Here is a 26,793-nt window from a genome sequence, read left to right on the forward strand (position 1 = left end):
AGTTAACATTTTAGGATATTTGTAATTCTTTTAGGTAAAACCAGAAAGAATTGTAGTTGTTGTTTTAAACACAATTGTCTGTAAAGAGATATAGATTAGTGGAAATGATGAAAACATTTCAAAGGCATAGAAATCTGACATTATTTTAGAAATCATCACTTTAAATAGCTGTCAGAAGTCACGTATGTGGCACTCATATACAATACTGCCTCATGGGGTATGCAACTGATAGCAGTATTTTACCCAAAGTGCAAATACTCATTTAGGATTACACAGTCTACAGCACAGTATGACATAGTCCATAACTAAACTCTCAGTCCAGTAAAGCCAAGAATCTTATTTTTGGGTCATCTCCTGTCATGACTGGTTTTCTTAATCTGTTTTTGTCATTTTCTGCCAAATTCAAGTAACCAAAGCACAGTTTGTACATTCCCATGAGATCTATCTTCTCTTTGGAATCACTCACATCAACAAACAAGTAATATGGGGCCAATCAAAAGAGTAAGATCATTGCTTAACTTTTCTCTTTCCAAGATGCTAATAAGCTGCTCACTTTTCTTGAAATGTGTTAATTACATATTAGGGCAAGGAAAAAGTGTAAGGACTCAATGAGTCTCTGTATAAAGGAGAGGAAATAGGTTTTTTTCATGTTTGTTCTTACCGTGGAGTTTGTGTGTGATTTAAAAGGAGTACTATTTTAATGCTCACATATCATTAGTGACTTGAAAAGGAAAAGAGTGAAGACCTTATTCCTTAGAATCATTTTATTACCTTGAACTGATGTATGTCCAACTCAAAGCAAGAGAGGAAAGAAAAAATGAACAAAGGTTTGAAGGAGTTCTGAATCTGAAGCATACTGAATGCCTCAGACTAATAAGAAAAGGTGACCTAGAAACCTTGATTGGCAATCACCACTCTGTCGGAAGCCTACAGTAATAATCTTCACCCTAATTGGATTATATTGAAAATGAAAGGGGTTTTTTCCCCAACAAATACCTGAAATTAATAACCGGCTCAGGCCTGGTGAATCAGTTACTATTATGAAAAAAACTGAGAATTAAATTGCTCCCTAGGCACTATCAAGGGTTTACAATTTCTTCTTTGCAATTCTTTTGAGAATGCTGAAGGATCCTTTGGAGCTGGAAAAGGACTGATTTAAAGGATTTGCAGACTGATTTAAAGATACAGGCCACTTCCTCTAGAAATGAATGCAGTGCAGCAGGAGACCTTTGTACTACTATTATGCCTTTTAAGAGGTTTTATGAATTTAATTTCTCGATAGCTTTCAAAATCTCCAGCAATTAATTTCTTCCATAAACATCGCTAATTTCTGAGAACTGAGTAAGGAACTTTTAAATTTAATGGCAGGCTTTGCTTATAGGTCGCAGCACTCTCATACTTGGCATCTTCTCTATTAGCATTTAGAAAGGGGGGGATAGCAAACATGCGATCAGCATCTGTCTGATTAGCAGCTCTGTATGTGACCCATTCGGGTTAAATCACAAGAACTCACAGGAGCTAACATGAGAACACGGAGAAGAGAGCTCTAACAGGCTTACTCTAAAATTTTAAGAGCCCTCAGAAGGCAAACTGGTATCATCAGGAACATGATCAGACTGAATCTCACATTGAATACACAAGTACAAACCAGAGGGGAGCCTGACTAGGCTAGAGAACTGGGCACTAAGGTGGGAGGTTAAGTGCGTTAATTTTATTCCCTAACACTTCTGTTAGCAATTAATTCAAGTACCACGTTACTGTTCTTTTAAAAGCACTAACAGTGCAGTGGACACACGCTGTAACAGCACCAATTTCCAAGAGCTGTTTTTATTTCAAATGTTCCTACTATCAGAACTTTTTTGATCTCGGACAACGACAAACTTAAAATGTTCAAAATACATTTACAGGTTATTGTATGGTTCTGGTGCGTAGCACTGTTAATATATGCGAACATTTTAATTAACAAGCCATTTTAGGTATGGGCCATGACCAACTAATTTTTACTTACTTGTAGCCATCTCTAATGAAAGTGGCTGCAGGCGGCAAAGGAAGTTGTTCGATTTTAGGAGGAACAGCCCAAGAAGGCCTGAAAATGCAGGCATCTGGTATCTTCAGAGGTAGGAGGCACTGACTTGGCAACATCTTCAGTGGAGCAAATACGGAAGAGCCCACAAAAGGTTGAAATGATGGAACGTTGTGCACGTACGAAAAATCCTGTAACATCCAAGTGACATTGTTTACAACAATACGGTAAAGTTGTGCTTTATATTTAGATATTTATTTTTAATTAAAACTTATTGTACTGTTTGAACCCTCCACAACTGCATTTTTTCCAAAATTACATATATTTATTCATTCTACAAAATATTCAAGGGCAGTTCCTTCAAGGAAACTCAGCTGAGGCTCCTTGTTACACCGAGATGTGATACAACTTTAATGTCAGTAGATTTCACAAATAGACTAGACTCATTTAAGACAAGCTATGTCTGAAAAGTGAGTAGTTTACTATGACATTTTCATACTACCTAACTTTAAGCACCCAATTTAGGCACTTAAAAGATTGATCTTCGCAAGACTTCTATACCGACAATGGAGAGAGAGGCCGAGTCACAGTGTGAAGAAACCTTAGGTGCCTTAAAACAGCCTCTCTGAATAACCCCCATGTTGGGCATTAATATAATCCAAGTAATAACAGGGGACACTTTACACATGCCAAATATTGAATAAAAATATAGAAGCAATCTCATAAACATAATATTAAATATAAATATCAATATCAAGTCCAGTCAAACTGGACTTTCATTGACTGTCATGTTTGTTTGCAGGGAATGATGACAAGAACTTCAGCCAGAGTTTCTAGAGCTATTCCACGTTTCTTTCAGAAGAAAAGAGCTAGTCCTTTTGAGGCACTACTGCAAAGTAAAAATCATTATTAAAATAGTAACAGTAGTCTCTCTCAGAATTTCAGTACTTAACATCTCGTTAGATTTTGCATTTTTTCCCTTGCGCCTTGTAAAGCATTGAGAGATGAGAGATGTGTGGATTCCTATCTTCAGCTGCTGAATACTCAGCGCAAGAAATCTACTTACATGTTCTCAAAATGATTAGCAATGGGTTTAGGTGCTTGTTTTCCCCACTGGTGTATATGAGCAGGTGTGACACACTCAAAAGCAAGTAAACTGTGCTGTTGGAAATGTTATCAGGCAGAATTGAAATATGTATTTTAATACTCCTAACATGGTTGTGAGGGAGATTAAAATAGCTTCAGTATCAATGATGCCCTAAAATCTGTTCCCACTCAAAAACTTTCAGCTCAACAAATTCCGTTACAGATTTTCTTTCCAGGCCCAAATTATCCTAGTCTTAAGCAAATAGTTTACTGCACAAACAGAAGAAAAAAACCAGCAAGGTCCGTGGCAAGGCAAAATCTTACAAACCTTATATAAAAATGATTTCAAACTTCTGTAACGGTATAAAAATTGGCATGTACATGAACTATACAAGGCGAATGGACAACTACTTCAGTAAAGCCTCTAAGAAGATGCCTTTTCTCATCATGCCTTCAAGTTACTAAGTCAGGACAGAAGGAAGAAGAGATCTTGCAATAACAAAGCAGACCTGCTAGATGTGCCTAGCGCTCCAGGCGGTTGCCTGTCTTCACGAGGGGCACACCGATAACTGACTCCCTTACATTTTTGCAAAGTCTTTTTCTCAACAGAATTGTTTGTAAAAGCTCTCCACCAGCTCAGCCGGTAACTCCCGGCTCTGACTAGACACACTTGATCGTGATATGCAGACGTAATCCCTGAACGCGACATGCTGTCTTACTTCCCCCAGGGACAGGGACTTCCTCCTCTCCCAGGGACAGGACCGAACGCTCTTACAAAGAAAATCACCCCGGGGCTTGCCTGTGCTTTGCTTCTGGTCTGCCTAAGGTATACTATTGCTGCCATGCAGGAAAACATACTAATTCATAGCTAAATCAGTTATACTAAGATAAATTTATGTATCAGTATTCTCATATTGATAGATAGCCACTTCTCATCCATGCAACTGCAAGTGCCGTATCTTTCCATGTATAGCTCGCTCAGCAATGCAGATGCTTAAAAATAAGCCTTCAGTTAATTCCAACATTCACAGGAGCACAAAGTGAGAGGGAAGGAGGTGGTGCTGGGGAGAGAAATGCCTGCTGCAACAGAAGGAACAGGCTGTGGCACATTAGGGACGGGCTGGGCCTGAAGGAGAATTATGCTGTAAAATCAAGGGTTGGGGACTACCAGAAAGACAGAATAATAGTGCGTATCTCCCTTTTTATTACCTGCGTACAAATGAGCTTGCTGCAGAACAAGGCGATGCGTATTTCTACATGGAAATGTGCATTTTTAAATAAGAAAATCCCTCAGGCTATATGCATGGAAATATGGTAACAATAACTTCTGACAAGTGTGACAAAAATTGGCCCAAAAAGTTAAGTAATGCAGAATACACACAAGCAGGCAGAATGATTTTATCCTACCTCTTCACCTGTGCTAAAGATGGAACAATGAAATACAAACCAATGTACACTAGGTGCTTATGTTAAGTCCTTTTATGTGATGCTATGGAAAAATGGATACATCTTGATATGTAAAGTCAGGGAGGTGAGTACTCGTACCCAGCAGCAGAGTCCCCATTTAAAAATAGTTCTTTACTCAGATACACTATAGGACTCGATATAGGAGTAACTATGTGACATTACCTGACCTGTGTTATACAGAAAGTCAGATAAGAATGGTCCCATCTGGCCTTAAAACTTGTGAAGTAACATCAGCTGAAGAAGAAACAGAGCAAGTTCAACCCCTGGGCTTTCTCAGAGATTTTCAACCCTAACCAAAAAAGGCAACATTTCAGAAAAAGGCAGCCTTTCTACATGCACGATTTTATCCTAGCTGCATCCCCAGAGACTGGCAGCAAGGAGTGGCTATACATAAAAGGTGCTACAGAAAAATTATCTGAAGAAATCAATCATTTAACAGCTACTTAATCACAAGTATGATGTTTTTTCATATACGTGCATTCATAGGGTTCATTTCACATACAATATTCTTTGTTTCCTGAGAACACTCAAAAACATTACAAACACAGAATCACGAGACGAAAAATACCTATAGTTCAAATCAGGGAAACAGTTAAAAAGCTCTTTTACTAGAGAAGAATTTTTTTCCAACTAAAGACTGACATGTACTTTAGATGGATCCAGTTCCCATTTGTTAGTCTGCTACACACACTACAGTACATGTGACTTCTTTATAAAAATCAAAACACACAGAGATGAGACCATAAAAATACCGCCTCTTTGGCATGTTACCTTGATTTCTTCAGGTTTAGGACTACCTAATCCATCTTCCACCTCCATTTTAAACTCAGCAAGCTGTGTTGGAACCATGTTGACCATGGGACTTTCCATCATTCCCAAGGTAGTCACTGTCTCTGAACTTATTCCGTCTTTATAATTCATTACCGGGGAGAAGGCAGGGTGTTGTTCTAAAGAAGGTGGTGTTGGGAACATCCTTTGGAGATCTGCCACAGCTAAATATGATGAAATAACGCACTGTTAATCATTAAAATACAAATTCTCAAGGAAATCCAATAATCAATGCAAAGTTCACCCCAGCAACTGTTACTAAGGAGATACACAGTAGTTCCTTCCCTTTTTTAGAGTTGATACTGAGCCCTAAACCAGGAAGCTTTTAGAATTAGCGTGCATTTAGCTGCATTTTTCTACTGACATACAGTCATTGTAGTCTCAGTTGGTCCATAGCGACATAACTCCTGAAGAGAGGACAGGCTACTGTTGCTAACACACAGGCAGTTTTGCTTAAGAATCAGACTGCCAGGCATCCAACGGTGACAAGTGTCAGAGGAAGCCACGAAATTATAATAATAATTTTGCATTACAAGACATTAAGCCAGAAAAATCCCTAAATTACTTCTCAGTAAATGAATGTAATGTAATCATCCACTGTATATTTTTCTTCTTTAAGCAAATCAAACAAATAACCCCAACAGAAACATTTAATAAAGTGTATTGCAGTCAAACAAAAATCAGAATAAAGTCTTGTATTTTTCTCCCCAGCTGCATTCTTTTTTCCTTCCAGCTACCAGCTTCCATATTTACTTTGCTTAAAATCCAGAATATATGCTATCTTTTCCTGACCTGAATTAGGACAGATATTCTCTGGACATAACCATCACTCTGGTGAATTCACTGTTAAAATACTCAAATTAGAGAAGGATAGATTCCCGTAGGTGTCTCTTCTTAAATCCCCTTTCTGACAGACTAAAAGCCCAATTCCATTTCCATTCCTATACATACACCCAACCGCAGCAGTAGGACACAAGGACGTACTTGTGTTCAGTAACTTTTGCAGCCTAAAGAGTATGGAAAAATTCATAAACAAATACAGATGGATTTCTGACCGGTAAGCACTGCGTTGTGGAAATCCAAACTGGTGAAACACAGTACTACTCTTGAAAACAAGACAAAAGTAAGTGATGGAATTAAAATTATACCTAGTGCACAAATACACACGCTAACAGTACATTTTTGTAGGAGGCTGCAACCTCAAGGTGTGTCTGCACTCTGCCTTAACAGAGCCAAAACCTGAATTTTGTTCTTTTGTGCACAGAGATGAGACAGCCAGTCTATTTAATTATTTAGACAAAGGGAAACAACTCAAATAGGTGAAGCCCTCTCAAACTGGAGTTCTGTTGGTAAGAACAGTCAGAGCTGAACCCAATGTCTTTCACAACCTGGAGTAGCAGAGTAAATAATAAGCTATGAATTATTCCCACTCTGTTGTTTATTTGTTTTCTCCTTTCTCAGTCTTTGAAGGAAAACACCTTCGTCTTGTCCTGGTACAGGATAAATTCATGTTGAGAACAAGTTCAGTAGAACGGAAAAAACCTATTTTCCGCTCAATGCTAATATGAAATATAATCTTCAGGATGGCAGCGGGACTAGCTACTGCCTCTGTTTTTCAACAAAGAGAAGTGTGCTTTGGAAAGTGCAGAACAGGGGACAGAAGGAAGGAAGGTTCAAATGAAATGCAGTTAGTCGGACTGTATTATGATGTACAAGGCGTTTCAGTTCCCTGCGGATACTGTTACGCCTCGACAGCTGGTGTCAAGGGGACAGCTACAAAACGGAAGTGGAGCATATCTATTGAACTGATTCCATACAGCTCTACAGTATATCATTTTCTCACATTCAAGCTCACTCCAGTTAGCAAAATTCTGCAGTGCAGATTAATAAAAAAAGTTTAATTACAAAAAATCCCCCAACCCTACAGCAACAGGCTAACTATCATTATTCATTTTCATGTGTGTCATGCTTGAAAAAGCTTTGCATATTTTAAAAAGCTATGGATCAACTAAACCTGTCAAAATCCAATCTCTGTGTACTTCAGACTTCTACATTTGAGTAAATCAGCACAGCTTTTATGGGTCCATAAAACTCTGACTCATCTCCTTCAGCCTGGGTTTTTTTTTTTTTTTCCTTCTCAATTTGTTCTCATTACCAGCTAAAGTTAATGAGAAGGCATTAAAGAATGATTTGCAGATAGATTTGATTTCTGCTTATAGTGGCCACAAAAATCAAACATTCTTCCTCCTCACCACTAAGTAATTTGTAATTCATAATTTGATCTGTATTATACCAAAAATTCTCACCTTCCTCCTCTCACACATACATGTACACATTTTTCTTTCATCTCAAGAGAAATGCCACCTATACACATAATGCAAGAAAGCCCATATGTCTCAGAGAGTAAAAGTTATCATTCCCAATAGTTGTTGGCACAGTCCTTTCAAAAAAGCCCTATTGTTTTCATCTGCATTTCATACATTTTCAGCATACTAAATTTAGTTTCTGAGTTTCCTGCACTCCTACAGCCTTCCTTGTACACGTGTACTGCCTGCACAAGCATCGTTTCTACCATAACCATCTCTAAAAGGTTTACAAGTTTCAGTTAGAACCTAGTTCTTCAATTTTAATCACGCACTTCCGCATCTAGATTAAACCCCGAAGGTGATTTTGGTCTGAATTTGTCATATGCTGAATGCAATTTTCCTCCAGGACAGGTTGCACCATAACAGCCGATCGGTAAGTCAAAGCTTTAAATTCTTTTAAAAGCAGAAGAATGATTTATACTTAAAGAGGGATATGGTAATGGTGTAAGTGACTAACTGAGATTAAATACTGAACTGAGAATAGAGGGATAGCTTCTAAATAAAGATTTGTAACAAATCCCTCCCATTCTTCCAATCTAAGACAATAATGCCAAAAGACGAGCATCTGGAATCTCAGCAGGCACATTAAAAATATATGTTTATATTACCATCCACTGTTTTCATTAAAATCTGCTTATCCTCCTTTAATATTGGCATCTGGTAATTACAGAACAAAATAAGCACACGACCTCTTAGTCCTGAAAAAGTGACATTATAAGCCTCCTACAAAAAGGCAGTATGGTATGGTAGCTATAAGGAGATTTTAACAGTCCACAAAGTGGTGATCAGTTGTTGCTACTTACTTGGTGGGTAAGGTACTGCTGTTCTACCGTCCTTCCCTACAGGGCGTTCCTCAGACCCTACTGTGGGCATTTTCGATGACCGAAGAGCTGGTGATACAGCCTAAAAGCAGAATAATCACATTCCATATTAAAAAATATACAAAATATTATAATTCATAAGCTATTAAAAAGTCTGAAAACTCTCTGAAAGAGATTTCACAAGAAAGAAAAAAGAAGTGTAATTTTCTACTCTCCCATCCTCTCCCCTTGAAGGAGTCTGGATTTCTTTTTCCTCTCTTTCAACACTAAAACGAAACACAAGTCTCTGAAATGTCTGCCTGTGTATACCCCCTGCCCCCCATATAAAGACACATACCTATAAGCATATGCATCTATACACACACAAATTATACTGAAAATGTTATCACAAACACTGAACTTGAAGTTAATGTGACTGCTTGCCTGCATGTTGGACCACTCTAAGATAATAACAACGAGACCATGATGCAGGGTAAGAAAGCCATAAACAGAGCAGCACAGGGGACAGCTCAACACGTGCAAGTTTTAAGACAGGAAGCACATTAGGTCTGTCCAGGCCAACTTCACAGAAAAAGGTGATGTTTTATTTTGACAGGACAGTCCTCTAGTAGATTTGGATGTTAACTGTGACATCGTTAAGTGCAGTTTGCGTGGAACCACAGAACAGGGAGATGTGGTGAATAAATTGGTGTACTCGAAAAGTACTGCCAAGAACAAGACGTTAAGACTTTTAAACCATATTGTCTACTATCAGTCAGTTTAGGATCACCTGGTGTATCATTACGGCTACATTAAATTAAGCTTAAAAACAGCAATTATTCAAATCTTTGTCTGATTTTTTGTCCCGGTAATTGATGTAAATCTGCTTTTCCTTCTGTATTTCCTAATACTCAGCAACTATTCCTCTTTGCACTGAAATAAACTGCTTGCAGGAATAGAAAGAAACATGCTTCAGAGAATTACTGAAATTCAGTAAAGCTGAATTTATATTTCTTTGAGCAGCTTCTCAGACAAGGTAACAGAACAAATCACCAGTTAATGAAACTAGGATCTTTTCCATAACTCTCAAACACACACAAACGTACACGAAACTAGATGTAATGCGTTTAGAAAGCAAACACATTGCTTTACCTATGGAAGTATTCTTCTAGCCTGCCTATGCAATGCCTGAGTCAGCAAGGTAGTGGTATACAGGTTCCCCTCGTGACTGAAACACTGTCAGACAACACAAGTTTGATGTTACCTAAGTCATATTCTAATGTTCCTAAATGATACACAGTGATGATTTCTCCCTTTGATGGATCTCCTGAAAGGATACCTCTCTTTGCTAGCAATTCTTCTTAGTTGAAATCCAAGCCTGCCTACCCAGAAACTCCCTCTCCTATCTATCTGGGATAATCACTCCCCACTGGGATTCCATCCTCATCCTCCTTCCCCTCCTCCTCTTTTTTTGGCCACAGTCAGTCCTACAAAGACTTACACCAAGCTCGTCTTCATCTGAATTATCAAAGATATTATCTAGATCATGAAGCGATGGAGCCAGATCCGTCACCTGCGTGAGGCTACCGGAGCCTACTCGGCCCGCAGCATTGTCTTGCCGGGTATCTATCAAAAAGAAAGGGAGAAACACTTGAAAAATCGAGCAAAGTTAAGAGACACAAAACTGCCTTTTGTCAATTTTACTTCTCACTCTAAACAGGAGATGAGTGAGAATCACTGAGGCCCCTTTTCTGTGATGTAGCCTAGAAATAACCTTGCAGTCAAGTTTTAAGCAAGCACCAAAGGTCAAGCAGGAAACAATGAAGGTAGCTACTTGCTCAACTTCAACATTATAAACAAATAAATAAATGAAAAATTACATTATCATTAAAAGTTTTCATGTATCATTAGTGTATCAAGTTTTGTCCATCTCAGGAGCTGTCTAGAGCTCTCACGTTACAGTCAAATATTCAGTATGTGATTTTTTCCTTTCGGATCTTACTGCATAGCTTTGAGTATTTTTTCTTTGCAGAGTAAATTAGAGAGCTTTTACTCACCAGCCTTAGGGGCAGAACTGAAAATAGACATGGCGTCTTTTCCATCAGGAACTGGTCCAGAATGACCCGTTGTGGGGATTTCCTTGGTACCAATTCCATCTTCTGACTGTACAAAAAAATCCAAGAGTTTTTCATGGGTATTAATTTAAGCTATATAAGAACAACTGTTTCCCTATGTTAAGCTAAACTCAGGGCTCTTGATTCAATGCTTTGAGAAGCAAAAAACATTTTAAGAAGGGAAAACAACACAGTTGTCCGCTGTTTAACTACGTATCAGGAAAACCGTGAAGTAGCATTGTGTACGATTTACAAAGGATTCCACATACATCAGTTAACGTTGACAGCCAGCAGGGACAACTACCCACCTCGATTTCTCTAGAAAACACACCGTCTAGAATTCTAAGTGTGGTGGCTACCCCCAGGAACAAATGAGTGAGTAGCCAGGCAATGAAAGAGCTCCATGGGGAAGATACATAAGAAGTATCATGCATGCAGGGCAGGTGATGACCAAAGAACAGTGATCAAATTGTTTTCTCACATACGGAAGAACGCCTCTGGAAATGTTCAAACCAACGCAGCATCCCTGCCACAAAGCCCCTCAGCAGAAGGCTACACTAATTTTGCCCAAAGAAAGAAAAAAACTGGGGCTGGGGAGATCTGAGATTTGCAGTGAGGTGACTGATATATCAAGCTGAAGCCCAGCAAATTCTTTGATCTCTACAAGTGAATATAATGCTAAAAATATTTTATTTCTTAGCTTAAATCTGGAAACTGCTGCTGGTCAAGCTGAATATACATAAACAGGAAGTACTCCTTGCAAGAGCAATGTTTTCATATACAAACAGGTTCAGAGGGATGCCAGCAAACACCAGTTCAAAAATACTACAGTGGAACAAAGTTTTTTCCTGTGAGCCAGTGTGGGAAAGAAACACATAATCTCTCTGATTTTGATCTGTGGAAAAGGCTTGTGTCTTCCCGAGAGCTGCAGAGCGAATACTGTGCTGCAGTACTCTAAGTTTGATAAGAATGTTCATGATAAAGACTCTGGATTTACATCTTACCTTGTTCTTCTTCAAAGGATCTTTCTCAGGCCCAAGTTTGCATTTTTTATTGCCAGTGAAGCTGTACTTTATATCACCATCTTCAAAAGTGTAAGGATCACTAGCGTCTCCCAAGCCTTCTCCAGGTTGTTGTATTAGAGGCAAGGGGTCAAGATAGTTCACTGGCTGCACTGGTTTCTGCTTTCCCAAAATTTTAAACCTTTTATTAGGTTGTGCTAAGAGCCTGAAAGTAAAAATAAGCAAGCAAACAAAGCCATCATGAAACAAACCAAACATACCTTTTACAGCAAAGAAAACGAACAGCTCTTACGATCTGTCGCAGTCACACACAAACACAGCCCATATCCCACTCCATCCTCCTTGATTTAGCAGAAATACGGTTTTTCCTCAAATAAAGGATGCATTTGCCTACATTTAGTATTAAACATCTTACTGTGTTAAGAAATTCTACTTTGGGACAATGAAAAAAGAATTCATCTTGTCACTATAGAAATCAAAGCACTTTGAAGTACACATAAGGTTTCTAGCCTGGCAAACTTCAATGTAATTACCAAAATCAATGTTGTCATAACTCAAAAATTCTTCCTCAATTAATTTTACCTTATACATTTTCATTAGCTACTCTCTTTGGTATGTTTTTTTTCTATGCATTGTCAAAATGCAAAAGTAGTTTTTAGGCTGACATAAAATTAATTCAAAGTTAAAAGTAAATATATAATTAGATAGATAAATATCTTTGCATAAAAGAAAATCCATATTTAAAAATAATAAACAAAGAGTTAAACATTCCTTAAAATTTAGGTAGCTCATGTTCTTCACTGAGGAACACACTGTATGTAAACCGTAGTTTTCCTAAAGTAACATTTATAAGAGATCAGCATTTGCTCTCTTTGGTGTACAGACCAGAGACTGTTAGGGTTTTCTGTTTCAGTCCTACAGAGACTGAAGTTAATGGTAAAGCTTCTATTAATTTCAAAGATCCCACAGTGGGTTTACAAAAAAAAGCAGCATTATTCCATAATGTAGTATCAGCTACTACTTACAGCAAGCGTGGTACAGTGCCATTTTAAACCCACACAATTGGACAAACCACACGGAAGTGCCTCTGCAGTGCCATAAACAGAATTTCACTCAAAACCAGGATTTCTGTAGCTGGAAGGTTGTGTAACTAAACACAGATGGTTTGTTTGGTTTTTTTTTTTAAATGATCAAAAGATAAAAGCTGAATAAAACTTTTACATTTGCTCAAATTACTGCAATATAGGTTACAAACAGATTTATCAATTCTTGTAATGTCCAAGAGAAAGCCAAATATGAAAAAACCAAGGCATACTACAACAGCACATTTCTATTCGAGTCTTTAACATCATCTCCAGCATTCATCGTCTTTGATGTTACAGTGAAGCCTTCTACTCGTTTCAGTTTCAACTCAAAACAGTGTTTGGTCATGCTTATCATTTACTAAACCCTCCACTCAGATCAACTTGCACCCTTACCTTTTCAGTGCAGAGCTGTCCCAGTTTATTTCCATCTTGGCATCGTATCTCTCACATGGAAGATCTGGTGGCCTGAACTCTGGATCGTCACTTGACGGGACACTATAGGTCCTCCACATATCCAGTGACTCATTGTTCTGAATTAACCCACAGTATAATGCTGTCTCACTGACCTCTGCCATCAGAGGTAACCTCTGTCCAACGAGGACTGTCCTATCATCTAAGCTGGGCAAAGGCTGAAGCTCCAGCCCGCTGCCATAGAGTGCTGGGTTTACAGGGATGGAAGGCGGGTCCAGGTTCTCCGCTTCCTGACCTCTTGGCTGCGGGCTGAGCGTGGGAGGCAGAGGAGAAGTAGGGGAATGGGGTGAATCCATAGGATTCATATTAATTTGCTTGCTTGGATTTCTAGCAGGTATAGATAGCGGCTTCTCGTATTTTCTGGAATTAGGGACTTCTAAAGAGGGTTCCATTCCTGCCAATCCCAGTTTCTGCCCTGATGTGTCCTGCTCCATGCACAGCTCTTCGCTCACAGAGGGCCGATGGTGAAATGGCATCATAGGCCTTTTTTGCAGTTTATCTCCTTTTTCCTGTCTCTCTGTTGTTTTGTGCTTTGAAGAGGCAGGAGGTGGCAACGATGAAGATGATGATGATGTTCCCACGCTGAATCCTGGCTGATTTATCGTTGGGGGACGGCTGGAGCCAGCAGCACAACGCTGTTTGAAAACCTTGTGCCTGAAAGCAGAGGCAGAAACAAGTCACTGCATGGTTTATACGGTTATTTGATCTAATGGAAAAAACCCCACAAATCCAAACTCAAAGAACAACATTGAGAAATCTTATGTCTACTCCTGATCTTTTAACAGTCTGGAACAGTCACATGAGCTCGACCAGGTCGTTCAAGCCAACTCGGCTGCATTTTTGCTGACCTATAAAATGGAAAATGACAGTCTCCAGAAAACAGCATGCAAAGAAAAAGTTAATGTTTATAAAAGCTTAGTATTGCTCAGACGGAAGGTAATATAAAAAAAAAAATCCAAGCTACCGTTGTTTTCATTACTCTAAAAGGAAGATAGCCTTTCAAATAAAATGACTGCTGTGGAACTACACCACCGCTCCTGCACACTCTTGAGCATCTGTTAGAAAAGATACAGATCGGAGTTGGTTCAGTTAGGTTCACAGACGTGATACGTGGCAGTTTCCTCCTCTGTATCAGGTAAGGAAAAATAAGCACAACTCTAGTCCAAAACCAAAACAACCACACAAAAAAAGAAACTAGAAAAAAACAACTGCCAACTGATGAAGAAAGCATGAATAAATATTTTAAAACATCCAAACCAAAAAATGCAGTAACATACAAACTTATTACTGGCTTTATATTTCAATACGGCTTTTTTTCCAATTTGTATCTGGTACCTTTAAGACTGGGAAGCGCAGGACGGAACTTCACTATTTCAGGTACTGCTAAACACTATTTTCATCACATAGCTGATGGTCCCCAAGGATGTTACAACAGGGACATCTAACTCTGTCCGTATTTTTATTGGCCTTTGTTGTTGTTTGCTGTTTTTGTTTAGTTGTTTATTTGGGTTTTTTAAGCTAAGCAGAAATTGAAGGACATATTGTGCTTAATATTTATACCTGTTTAAAGTTAAATACCATTGCAAAATAAATCCCTCCATCTCTATTTTTGTTTATAAACAGCAGTATCTAGGACAGCAACAAAACATTTCAAAACATATAGTATGCTTCTTATTCAGAAAGATAAACTACATTATTGCAAGTAAATTGGACTACTAAACTGAAGAAAACCAGTTCTGCTTTTATGCCTTAGCTATGAAAACGTCCAAGTTTTGTAGTACAGAGCAGCTGTCAAATGGTACTAATACAACTTCTCGTACATCTTTTTCCTCTAACCACCCATGTTGTGTGGCATTGTCCTGGCTTTCTTTGTGGGCTTTGCTGTTATCAGGACACGCTGCAAATTCTCTGCCGCAGCAGATGGTCTTTAGCTGCAATCACCCATAATGTGGAGGTAATGCCCTAGTAACTGAAGATTTGCCTTAAGCATGTCCTTGTAAAATTTCATTGACTTAATTCTCCATCATTCACCTTATTTTAACTGACCACAGAAAATTATTTTAGACAGTCTGTTGTTCAACACACAAAGTTGGGACTATAGAAGATTTAATTTGATGCCAAGTACCAGACAACCCTTTAAGACTCTGTATTTAAGATCATATCTTGACATTTATACTCTCATTTATACAATACATAGAACGGGCACAGTAATGACTAAACCAATATCTATATGACAGTAGCTGTCCAGTTTCTGCAGCTATACGGAAAATTTTTATTGCTGTTTGAAATCAGGTATTGCCTTCACTTAGAGGATAATGTTTTAATTTCCCAGTTGTTGTGTTTACTACCTCCAGCACGATGTAGTTATCACTGGAGGTGTTAAGAGACAGTGTGAAATTGCAAATGCAGCTGAACCGTTCCACAGATTCAGGTTTCCATTGTACACTATTGATTCCCCAGGCTTTCTAGGTGAGGCTGGATCTCAGTTTTCCATAGGAAACACTCGGCGTCCTGACAAAACATATATCTGTTCTACATTCTTGAGTATATACATACTAGCAACAAATAATCAGAGGTAAAGAGCAAAGCTGTAGAAGACCAGCACTTTCACTCTGGATACAGCACAGATCTCCAGGTGGAACCCTCTGCCCTCTGCATGATGCACAATTCCTCTGCATCCCTTTATCTCTTCTTCTAAATACACAAAGAAGAACTGGCTTCATGTGAAGTCAAACACAAAAGGTACAAGGACACAATCTCGCTTCATTCAATTTTGGACAATGGAAATTTCTAACCAACAACCCTTCAGAGCTTGTGGAAACGCTACATTCCTAAGTTTCTCTGTACGGCCAGATCTACGCAGAAAGCTCATTTAAGGAATTGGTTAGAAAATACATTACTCTTACTAACAACAGTATTTTCTTGAGTTTGCCTTGCTGTTTAAAGTAAAAAAGAAAACCAGCGATGCCTCAGCCAGATGAAGAGCAAAGAATCATTTCAGCCACATCACTAGCTGTTGTGTTGACTATTATTTGGGCAAAGACCCTTATTGCAGTTGGCGGGGGGGTGGAATGGGGGAGAGAGGCAGGAAAAACAAATACCAAAGGGGATAGCATAGCCTGATTAGCATTTCTGTTTGATCATACAAATGACATTTACATCTCTGCATACTTAAGGAATAACTTCTTTAGGTCATAAAAACATCTTGACTAATCTTTTAAGTAGATGTGACCTTAGGAATTAAAAATTTCAGTAGCAGCCGTTTCACAGGACTATTTCACTGGAAACTGTTTTCCAGCCCCATAACACCTCTGATAATTTTACAAATGTTAAGCAGAACTAGTGCTGCTGGCTTGCCTTTCCTGAGTGAGTAGTACTGGAACATCAAAGATGACAGATAATTTAATAAACTCTTAAAGTGTTTGTGTAAGTGAGCTGTGATTTCTTTTTGATCAGCTGACAGTGGATGACCATGCTGCAAAGGTTTTATATTCTCATGGGTGTTTTTTGGTGTCCGATGAGTCATGGCAGATTGCCTAGAGGTACAGGGAGTAAAGTGATTCTTAGGGATATTTTCCCTCTTCCTTCCAAGAGGGATAGTAGCGCTATCCCTCAGTCAGGATGCTCCGAAACTTAGGCAGCTTCTGCCTCTCTTCATCATGAGTCTTACCTCTCTAAACTTCAAAGCTCACACTTCTGAAAAGCCTAAAGGATGAGTTCATTATGAACAAGAACTGTGTGAATGATTCTAGCCCTCATTCTCTAGTCTAGGATCATTTTTCCACTCAAGTTGACTACTGCAAGTGACAATGACAGGAGACGCATATTAATCACCTGAATATGAGTGATGATCACAGTTCTGATATCAGAGTTTCCTCTGCTCTCAGCTAAAACATAACTCCCTTTTCTAAGTGTACCTCTGAATTCTATGGGGCTCCTCCAATATGATAAATGCTTACTCTCTTCAAAGCTCACCTGGAACAAGAACAACTGACTCTTTGGACTGGATCCACAAAATCCCAAGAAACAGTATTGTTAGGAACTTCCTCTTCCAAATTTGCAGCTGTAATTTGATTCCTCCTGAAGAAGATAAAATTATTTTAGTAGTTATCACCTTTTGTAAAACAAAATTTAAAAATTCATATGCATAAATTCATATATGTTCCCCTCAAATAAATTACTTCCTTCTACTTCACCTTTGACATAGAATTCTGTATTTAATAGTGGTTCCCTCTACTACTCCTTAAAACTTTGATTTATGTGGGAGGATGGTACCAGCTCTACATCAGATAGCTCTGTCTGGAGTTTGAGCAGAAGCGGCAAGGGGCAAGCAATTTAAACTGAATCTGGAAATTCTTCTGACATATCCAATCCGTAAATTGCACGGATATAGTGAGAAATGAAGATTTCAGGGCACATCATGCCATAAATATAATCTAAATCTCCAGTAATAAAGGCCTATGATACTAACAACATTAATTTACCATATCCTCGTCGACTGGAATTTTAGTCCAACACATGTAATGTAATGCTTTACAAGTATTACCCTCAGACTTGTAAATATCAAATAATATATTATTTGTTCTTTAGCCACTCAACTTTCAATCTAGTAACTACAACTGGAGCTAGAAACTGCAATCAATGTATCTGAAAACACCTGGCTGAAGGCACACACTATAGGTCTGTAACCTCAAAGACTGTCACACAGATACACAACTGCAAATACAATGCTAAGTGTTAGGGGTTTTCATTTGAACATGGTAACAAATTTTCTTGGATAATGCAGTTCTGCATCGTTAGCTTTTTGTGAGGAACAACATTATCTAAGGCAAAACTATTACAATTTTAACTATATATTATGTCTTATTAATAAACTAAACCATGAAGACTACTGCCTTACTTGGACTGTGACCGGTTGAGAATGCATTCCTTCCAGACACGGTGAACCATATGACTGTGAAATTTTGGAGTAATCTTGCCTGACTTCTTTGGACTGTGTACACTGACTGTCCCCTCCTGTACAGCTGAATGGCTGATATTGCTCTGAGAGCATCCGCTTTCTCCTGCAATATAAATTAAGCATTCATGTTATAGCCATTCTTAATATTATGATACATTTTCCTGAAAAGACTTTCCATCTTATAAGGCTGCTGACTACATAGATTCACTAGAAAAGGCTTAAAGCATCACTACAAAAGACCGACTAAACCACATTTCAAAGCAACCCTTGCCTTGGGGTAACAAAGATGGCACTAGGTTACACCAGGAAGGTGTGCAATACAGTTGGGCAGGTACCGCACCTCACGTGAGGGAATATACTCTGCCACGTAAATGGACAGCAGTTCAGATAGCCCCCTACGGCCTTGTAATTGAATCACTAAGAAACAGTGCAGATAAAGGTTTTTGCCAATTATCCTGGATATTAAACTTGAATTTATATAGTCTTTGGTGAGTTGCTTTAAAGACTAAATTTATTATAATATGGATGGTTCTAAAAGCATCTATTAAGAGAACCAATAATTTATGTAGACTATTTCAAAGCAAGAATCAGTTCTTTATACTCAAGATTAAACCTCACTGAATAAATGAATGGATTAGTGCAATGCTATTTCTTTATAATATGCTTGAATTGAAATATCAGAATCAAAACATACTTTGGTAAAACCTTAGAGTTGAGATGTGCACTACTAAAGAAATTGTTCAACAGTTGATCAGTAGTATATACTATAATACGTGAGGCTCTCAGTAACACCATGTGATTACTACGACTTCAATGTGTTAACAGCCTGAAAACTCCGATTTACATTCTGCACGTCACTTCTTTCCATGATGCACAAACCGTACGGCTCTTGTATCAGCAGATGTTCCTTTTTCTTTACTATGAAATATATTTTTGGTTTAGATGAACTGAAATCCAACAGAGTCATCTTTACAAACATAAACTACAACAGTAGAGGGAGCTTTAGGCTTGTTTGGCCTGGCAACTGAGGAACACTACTCTGTGCTCTGGATGGAAAAGTAAGTAAGATTATGCCGCATTTTAACAAGGTCAAATCAGTGTACAGAACACTTCGTCCTTCTGCCTGACGCAATTTAAGAAGCCTTAAGAATGAAACGCTGAAAGGATTCACTGCTATACATCACTGCATCTAACAAGGTAATTCTGCTGATTTCTATTAGGTGACTTTCAAAATACAACTTTTAAAATTGTGCACGAGCTGCCTAACCCTGTATCTTCTTTGATTCTTCATGCTTATGTATTTTTTCTCCAGTTAGACTTCCTTGATTCTCTTTTTGTAAAGAATTCTAATTTAAAAAAAAAAAAAAAAAAAGGGTAGTCAAAAACCATGAATTCCTAGACATACTGAGGCTTGTGGCTCTAATAATTTATTTCACTGGCTTTCAAATGTTCTACAACATTCTGAACTTGACAGATGATCAAATAAACAAGTCGAAACTTCAGAATTAGTAAATCTGTCCTCCTTGGGGGGGAGGAAGGAATGTGTGTATATAAACAGACATAATGTGCACACATATACATTGCATACCTCAATGGCGGGACAGTTACAACTGCCAGGAAAAAAACAAGTGTGTTGGAAAGGGAAAGATAGGAGGTATGAGAGGATAACCAAGGAGCTACCAGAGCTTTCAAGTTACACTTGAGTGCGTTAATTATTGTCTTCCAAAATTCTATAATATTTTTATACTATACAGTACAATACATGGCATAACATGAAACAGAACTTTGTGGCAGGCAGAAGCATTTTGTTCTCATACACTGACACTAATTTTTATCCATGAAAATCACTGACAAAACACTGGAACACACACAAAAAACTACGTCATATAATTGGAACTAGATGATCTTTAAGGTCCCATCCAACCCAGACCATTCTATGGTTCTATGGTATAAATGCTGGAGGAACGACCAGCCGCTCACCAGAGGTCACTTCACGATCCCTGCCGTGCAGTCTGCTTCTACGCATGAAAAATGCCATTCCCTACTTTCAGCAGCAATTTGTTTCATTACGTACTTTAGACACAATCACGGAAAATATGATTGAAAGAGACCTAAAGAGATTATATAGTCCATCCCCCGCTTCAAAGCTGGATCAACATATTCGACTAACCTGTTCTGCAAAAACACGCTCCCCCCAGCCCCCCCAGAAAACCCCAATAACCCACCCACCTCTCTGCTAATGGTAATGCTGTAGCTTCCCGCCAGCCAATTCATTCTAACACTTCATTATCCTTCCTCGGAGAAAGTTTTTACTCATGTTTAACCTAGTTTTGCTTTGCTCCAGTTTAGGTTCATTACATATTGGTTGCAGAGAAAAGATTCTTTTTCTCCTTTTATGTCTCTGAAGACTGTTACACCGTCTCTCCTCCAAATTTCTCTTCTCCAGACTAAACAACCTCAATTCTTTCCATCTTTTCCTGTAGGTCCTGTTTGCAACATCTATAATCATTCTCACTGCATTTTTCTGGACTCCATCCAATTTGTCCACATCTTTAAGTGTTCAAAACTGGACATGGTACTACAACCACATTTTTACTAGTGTGGGGCAGAAGTGAAGTATAATTCACGTGCCTCAGACTAATCCAGTTTATGTACTCCATTTACTGATTCTGAACTGCATGACGTGTTTTTCCAATCCATTTCTCCAATTTTTCAAGTCTTTTAAAAGGGCGTATGGTATGATATAATGTAAAGGAGTCCTTTCATTGTTCACTGATAGAATTTCATATTGCCCTCAAACAATAGCAGAGATCAAACAGAAACTGTGACTGCCAGATTGGACAATATGAACACTTTTTAGATAGTAACAGTTTATAAATATTCGAAAATAGAATCCCCTTGAGATATTCTACAAGTTTAACAGGAATCTGAAAAATTTAAAAATACAACGGCACATTAAAATACGCATCAATACTTCAACAGATCGTTATTTAGAAGTTGATGGTCTGGCTTCAGGTAGTTACTCATAAGCTTTTTGCCATCAGCTTTTTAACTCTCAGTTGCCTTGAAAAACACTATTCAAAGTGAATTTAAATCTCACATTCTCTATTAGTAGAAGTAAATACAAAATATTTTTATTGTCTTCATATACAGGCACTGTTCATGGACAAGTGAATCCAGACAAGTACTTCCATGGCAATGAAGCCAATGATGATTAGTTTTCTTTGGCTTTGCATCAAGATTGACCCTCTTGATGTGACAGAACTATCTACTAAAGGCTAGGCTAGCTTGGTAGCTCCTTAGACCTCAGTGAGGGTATAACAAGGATTCTTTATCCCCATCTGGCTGCATAGTCTCACAGAAACTTGCAGGAACTTCATGCCTTCCACACTTCTATTGCTCTGTGAAATTTGGTAAGCACTAATCAACAAGTTCAAAAAAAGTACAAGTTCAAGCAGAAGAAGGTTGCCTGGTGGTGAGCGGTCTCTAATGATTTTGCTACTGTGACTCAAGTCAGAGAATCTTCTGTGAACCGAGAACTCAATTCCAAATAATAGTCATTTACAAAGCATAAAACATGTTGGTACTTGTGAAATTAGTATTAATAAAGGTTACAAGGAGAGGCTGAGAAACCTGGGGCAGGAATCTTATCAATGTATACAAATACTTGACAGGGAGAACAGAGAGGATATAACCAGTGGTATCCAATGAAAAGATAAAACGCAATGGGCATAAACTGAAATACAGGAAATCCCTTTTAAGCATAAGAAGGAACTTTTTACTGTGAAGGTAAGTTGTGGTTGCCCAGAGAGGTTGTGGAGTCTCTGTCCTTGGAGATATTCAAAACATGACTGGACAATGTCCTCAGCAACCTGCTCTATCTGACCCTGCTTTGAGCAGAAGGGTTGGATAAGACAATCTCCAGGGCTCCCTTCCAACCTCAGCTATCTTGTAATTCTGTTAGTAACTGGCAAGTTTGTAAAGAGCAAGTTCAGAAGACAAACTACACAGGAAAAAAATAATTAGCTGTAAACAGGTTTTCAAAACATTTTTAAGGAAAAAAAAAATCACTGAATTTCTTTCTTCTATATCAGATTTTTTTTTTTTACTTTTTTATCTTAGAAGTTTGCACTCAAACAAACATTTGACTCCTCTGTCCCTTTGTTCTCATTTGAAATTGCAGTTCTGAATTTGTTACAGCATAACCACCCTGACAGCAACTAATGCTAAGGTCTTCTCTGTATGCCAGATGATGACAGGTTATAGATACTTATTTTCATTTCTGAGGAGCAACAGGATATACATATTCATTTCAACAAGCCAGATATTAAGGATCTAGTACCCCACATACCAAGCATTTGGATGGCTTCTCCGATTAGAACTACTATGGATCCAAAAACTTGAAAGGGGCATACTCTATTCAGACAAAACACCTAACTCACTTGCAAATACTACGCAGCATTCTGTTGGCCACCTGCATATGATACAAGCCTATGTCAGACCTCGTTTGGGAAGCCCAGCTCCTTCTTACCAGTTCCCAGAGAAGAGCATTTCTTTTGAACGGCCCTTAATTAAAACCCGACTGTGTGGGGCAGAAAGAGTAGCTAGCACTTGCAAATTTTTATTATACCAACATGAATGCTTAAGTGTTGCATTTCTAGCTCTTTACAAGAAGAGCTACATACTCTTATATGTTCATTTGTATTCTTGTACCACAATGAATCAACACCCTCCTCCCATCCCAACACATGAACACCAACGCTTCGTAAACACTGGCAAAATCTGTCTAAAACACTGACAGAATCTAGTCTTTCAGGTATTTGCACTACTGCACAAAGATAATGCAGTTACAGAAAATGAAGCTTAGCTGAATTCACCAAGTTTTGTTTAAAGGTGTCTCTTCTTCAGGGGTGTTTAAAGCACGGGCTTTCATTTACCACAGACCAACAGAAAAAGTCCTCTCCTAACTTCAGTCTATTGCCCGTCTTTAATCTGCTACTGTTCACCTGCTTATCCTCACTTACTGTGAGCTATGCAAAAATAAAAGCCTGACTGCAGCCTCCCAAGTGTATTGCTTACCCATAACGGCCTGCTCTGGAGAAGTGGGGGGAGTGAGTGGCATCCCACAGGTACTAGCAGGATCCTTCACGCTCCCAAGCCCCTGCTGTCCTACATTTATATGGCCTCCAGTATTGGCAGCGTTCTGTGACATGGGGATGTCACTCTGGGAGATGAGAACAAAGGCTGAAGGATATACCATCCTTACACCACCTACAAAGAAATGGAAAAACAAGTGTCTTAAATATACCCAATAATATTCAGCAGCCGTAGCTACTTCAACTTGTTTCCAATGTCAATTTAGACAAAACTTATTATCTGAAATACAAAGACCTAAGCAATTTCGCATACTTATATACATCTAACCGTCTATAACCAGTACAGAGCTGAAACATGTAGCTTGATACTGTGAATAATAACATATGGGATACAGGGAGTACAGAAGCTTGAGGCAAGATAACTAGTCAGATGTTCCAGTGTCAAGAGAGCTACAAGAGAAGATAGGAAAATTATAATGGCTGGTTCTGATTAATTAGATTTTTTAATTTTATTTTTAAATCATGTGGAGGAAAATAACCCTTCAGGCAGAATACTGAAACTTACCAACAATGACTTCAACTGCCACAGGGAAATCATTGTCATACCCCAACTCTTCCTCCTCTTTCATGCCTTCTTTTTTCTTCAGCACCATAGGGTAAAAATACTGCCATTCCTCCATCAATTTACGAGTTGCTGGGTCTGACATCTTATATGACTGGCCCGTGAGTGTACCATTTAAACCATAAGGACTCACCAAAACTGCAAAGTAAGAAAGCAAAGTAAGAAACAACGGTCCCTACAGTGTGTATACGTCACCTATGGATCAGTCAGGCTCTGCCTCTCTAGCTTGAGTCGCTGTTCCATTCGCATGCTGGTTTACGGATCTGTCTTCAGGGGAAAGCTACTGCAAAATCAGGCAAGGGTGTCAATTTAAAGCTACGTTATGCTGCACTAGCTTCCTGTACAGCCATCCTTACTGAACTGAAAATGGGCCTTTTTGCAGCTTAGTTTAATAATTTCCACAATGAACTAATCTAAGTATACTGAAACAGCACTTGCTATGGCAAAGGGATGACCATACATGGAAGAAATAGAGGACAGATATTCAACAATAGGGTTTTTACCAGGAACACATGTACTAGAGACTTCTCAGCATTAAAAAGGACAGAGATAACAATATATGGAGAAGACCACAGTCATGACAAATAAGGAAACCTCGTTGCTCAACAACAGGTATTTCCATTCAGACTCAATTTTGCTTTTAGTCATATTTGATTTGAGAGAGAAACGAATTTAGCTCACTGAAATTAAACCTTCTATGATTTAAGTGTCTGGGCCTCTGTCAAAACTTTACATTTAGAACCAAAATGTTTTTCAATAAAGCTTCTATAAATTAATGTCTCTATAAATGCTCATTTTATAAGTCTCTGGGTGTTTATTTACTGTATGTAATTTTATAAAGGTTTCTTGCTTTAATTGCTTTGAAATTATAATTTCAGGTTGTAGTAAAGACAGAATTACTCAATGACTCGAATATTCTTAACTTTTTTGATGTAGAGCTCTGCACCAGAATTGCATCATGAATTTATTAAGCCATTAACTTATTTCTGTAAAACCCTGATTTCTTACACTGGCAAATAAATAGTCACAGATACTTCAAGTTTTTCATTGTTTCTGATACATTTTCACACACCTTTTTTTTTTTAATTTCCTTAAACCAAAAGAGTTGACAATCTATGAATGAAAAATATTCCTGAATCAGATAAGCTCAGTATTTGTATTCACATAGCATTGAAGTTACAGATTTGAGCCCACTGACCTAGACTTAAATAACAAGTCTTTTTAAACAAAAATGATCAATTTCTTTGGTTTATTTACTATATGCATGTACCTTTAAAAACAATGTTAATGAACAGAAAGCTCTAGAAAATTCCCATACCATTTATGGCTGGCTATAGTGTTGACGCCCTAACAACATTTTCCTTTATGTCCACAACTTCCTGAACAGAAATTTAACCTGTTTGAAGAGTTACTTAATCTTACTTTCTTCACCTCCGAAGATAACATCACCAGAAGCCAAGTCCCTGCCGTACAGAAGTGAGGATAAGCACACAAAGTTCCAAATCCAGCTCCCTTACCTTGGAATGGTGATGGTGAGGACTGGGCCATATGGATATGCTCTTCGTTGATCAGGTAGATCGGCTGGTGTTGAGCAATCTCCACGCTTGTGCACACATTGCTCTCCCCATGAAGAAAGAATGTGAAGGCACACGACAAATGTTCACTGGAGGAGGGAGGAGACAAACAAGAGAGATTTATTAGCGTGTTAATGAACTCATAGGAGGTAGTGATTCCATAGCCTTAGAGGCCAAATATATACTCTTCTGTTTTGTCACTTGTCAGTACTGAGTACAGGTTCATCGACTGATTGATAACCATATACGACAGAATGACTTCCCACTAGACAATTATTTGACAATGTTGGCAACTATCTCAAAGATTTGTTTTCCTACTTATTTCAATTAATAAGATCGTTACAAACAAATGGGATTTTAACCAGGACTTAAATAGTAAAAATAGGGGTCTTCATAAAATTCTTAAAAATTCTGGCTGAAAAGGAATAAAAAAGGAACAGAAAAGGTATTTGTCTAACATCTCATGAGACCGTCCATTAAAGAAAATAACAGCATATGAATAGTACAAAAAAAGTTGACAATGGTCTAAGATGAACCATGGATTTGCCACTGATAATTAAACTTAATTTGAAATGAATGGTATTCAAAATGTTCCCACTTGATTCTACCCATCGAATGACCTCCCATCATAGCTAACTATTTGCTTAAATACTCCTTGCCACAAAGCCACAAGAAAAAAGAAAACAAAACCCATTTCATGCTTTTTTATCATCATTTTAATCAACTAAAAATTCACAGAGCTGAAGTGCAGTAAATAATATGCAGTAATTTTTCTGTCCAATACAATAGCTGTGCGTACTTTTATAGCTGTTGGCTTTGGCACTGGGCCAGCCACAACGTAACCAGTATTTTAAAGACAGCTCTTAACTACCTTCACCAAAAGGAATCAACACAGGCGACTATAACAATTTCACTTTAGTATTTAAGTCAACCAGCTGTACTACTGTCAGCTACTTTTAAACAAAGGCACTGATGGTCTAGAATACGAAGCTGGTTTAGTCTCACTGAATCTCCGAATGATTCTACACATTGTGTAGAACTTTTCATCCTGTACTACAAGTTGTTCTTCTCTGAGCCTCAAATACTACCACAAAAAACCTGAAGAAAATGGTCAGCTGAGAAAAATCTGGAGAGAAAAGGCTACTTAAATGACAGATAACAACCAAACTTCCTTGGTGCTATCATCCTGTATTCAGAAGTACTTTGTAGCAATAATTTCATTCCATGAAATAAAAAGTTTCATTAGATTTCCATTTTCACAAGGGAAAGACATTTCACT

General features: G+C 38.2%; 1 protein-coding gene across 3 annotated transcripts in view; it reads right to left on the reverse strand.

Moving 5' to 3' along the window:
- The window catches only part of MED13L (mediator complex subunit 13L), a 200,422-nt gene that overhangs the window by 29,268 nt on the left and 144,361 nt on the right, over positions 1 to 26,793 (reverse strand). For all 3 annotated transcript variants that reach the window (XM_075769954.1, XM_075769957.1, XM_075769956.1), the window contains exons 5-16: positions 25,458 to 25,603; positions 23,884 to 24,078; positions 23,302 to 23,493; positions 18,163 to 18,325; positions 17,238 to 17,342; positions 13,185 to 13,916; positions 11,689 to 11,911; positions 10,628 to 10,733; positions 10,072 to 10,196; positions 8,574 to 8,673; positions 5,348 to 5,568; positions 2,009 to 2,214 (exon numbers count right to left, since the gene is read on the reverse strand). In XM_075769954.1, the coding sequence (XP_075626069.1) occupies positions 2,009 to 2,214; positions 5,348 to 5,568; positions 8,574 to 8,673; positions 10,072 to 10,196; positions 10,628 to 10,733; positions 11,689 to 11,911; positions 13,185 to 13,916; positions 17,238 to 17,342; positions 18,163 to 18,325; positions 23,302 to 23,493; positions 23,884 to 24,078; positions 25,458 to 25,603 (2,514 nt within the window). The remainder of the gene's footprint in view (positions 1 to 2,008; positions 2,215 to 5,347; positions 5,569 to 8,573; positions 8,674 to 10,071; positions 10,197 to 10,627; positions 10,734 to 11,688; positions 11,912 to 13,184; positions 13,917 to 17,237; positions 17,343 to 18,162; positions 18,326 to 23,301; positions 23,494 to 23,883; positions 24,079 to 25,457; positions 25,604 to 26,793) is intronic.

This window comes from Balearica regulorum, chromosome 17, assembly GCF_011004875.1.
Source record: "Balearica regulorum gibbericeps isolate bBalReg1 chromosome 17, bBalReg1.pri, whole genome shotgun sequence".
Classification (NCBI taxonomy): domain Eukaryota; kingdom Metazoa; phylum Chordata; class Aves; order Gruiformes; family Gruidae; genus Balearica; species Balearica regulorum.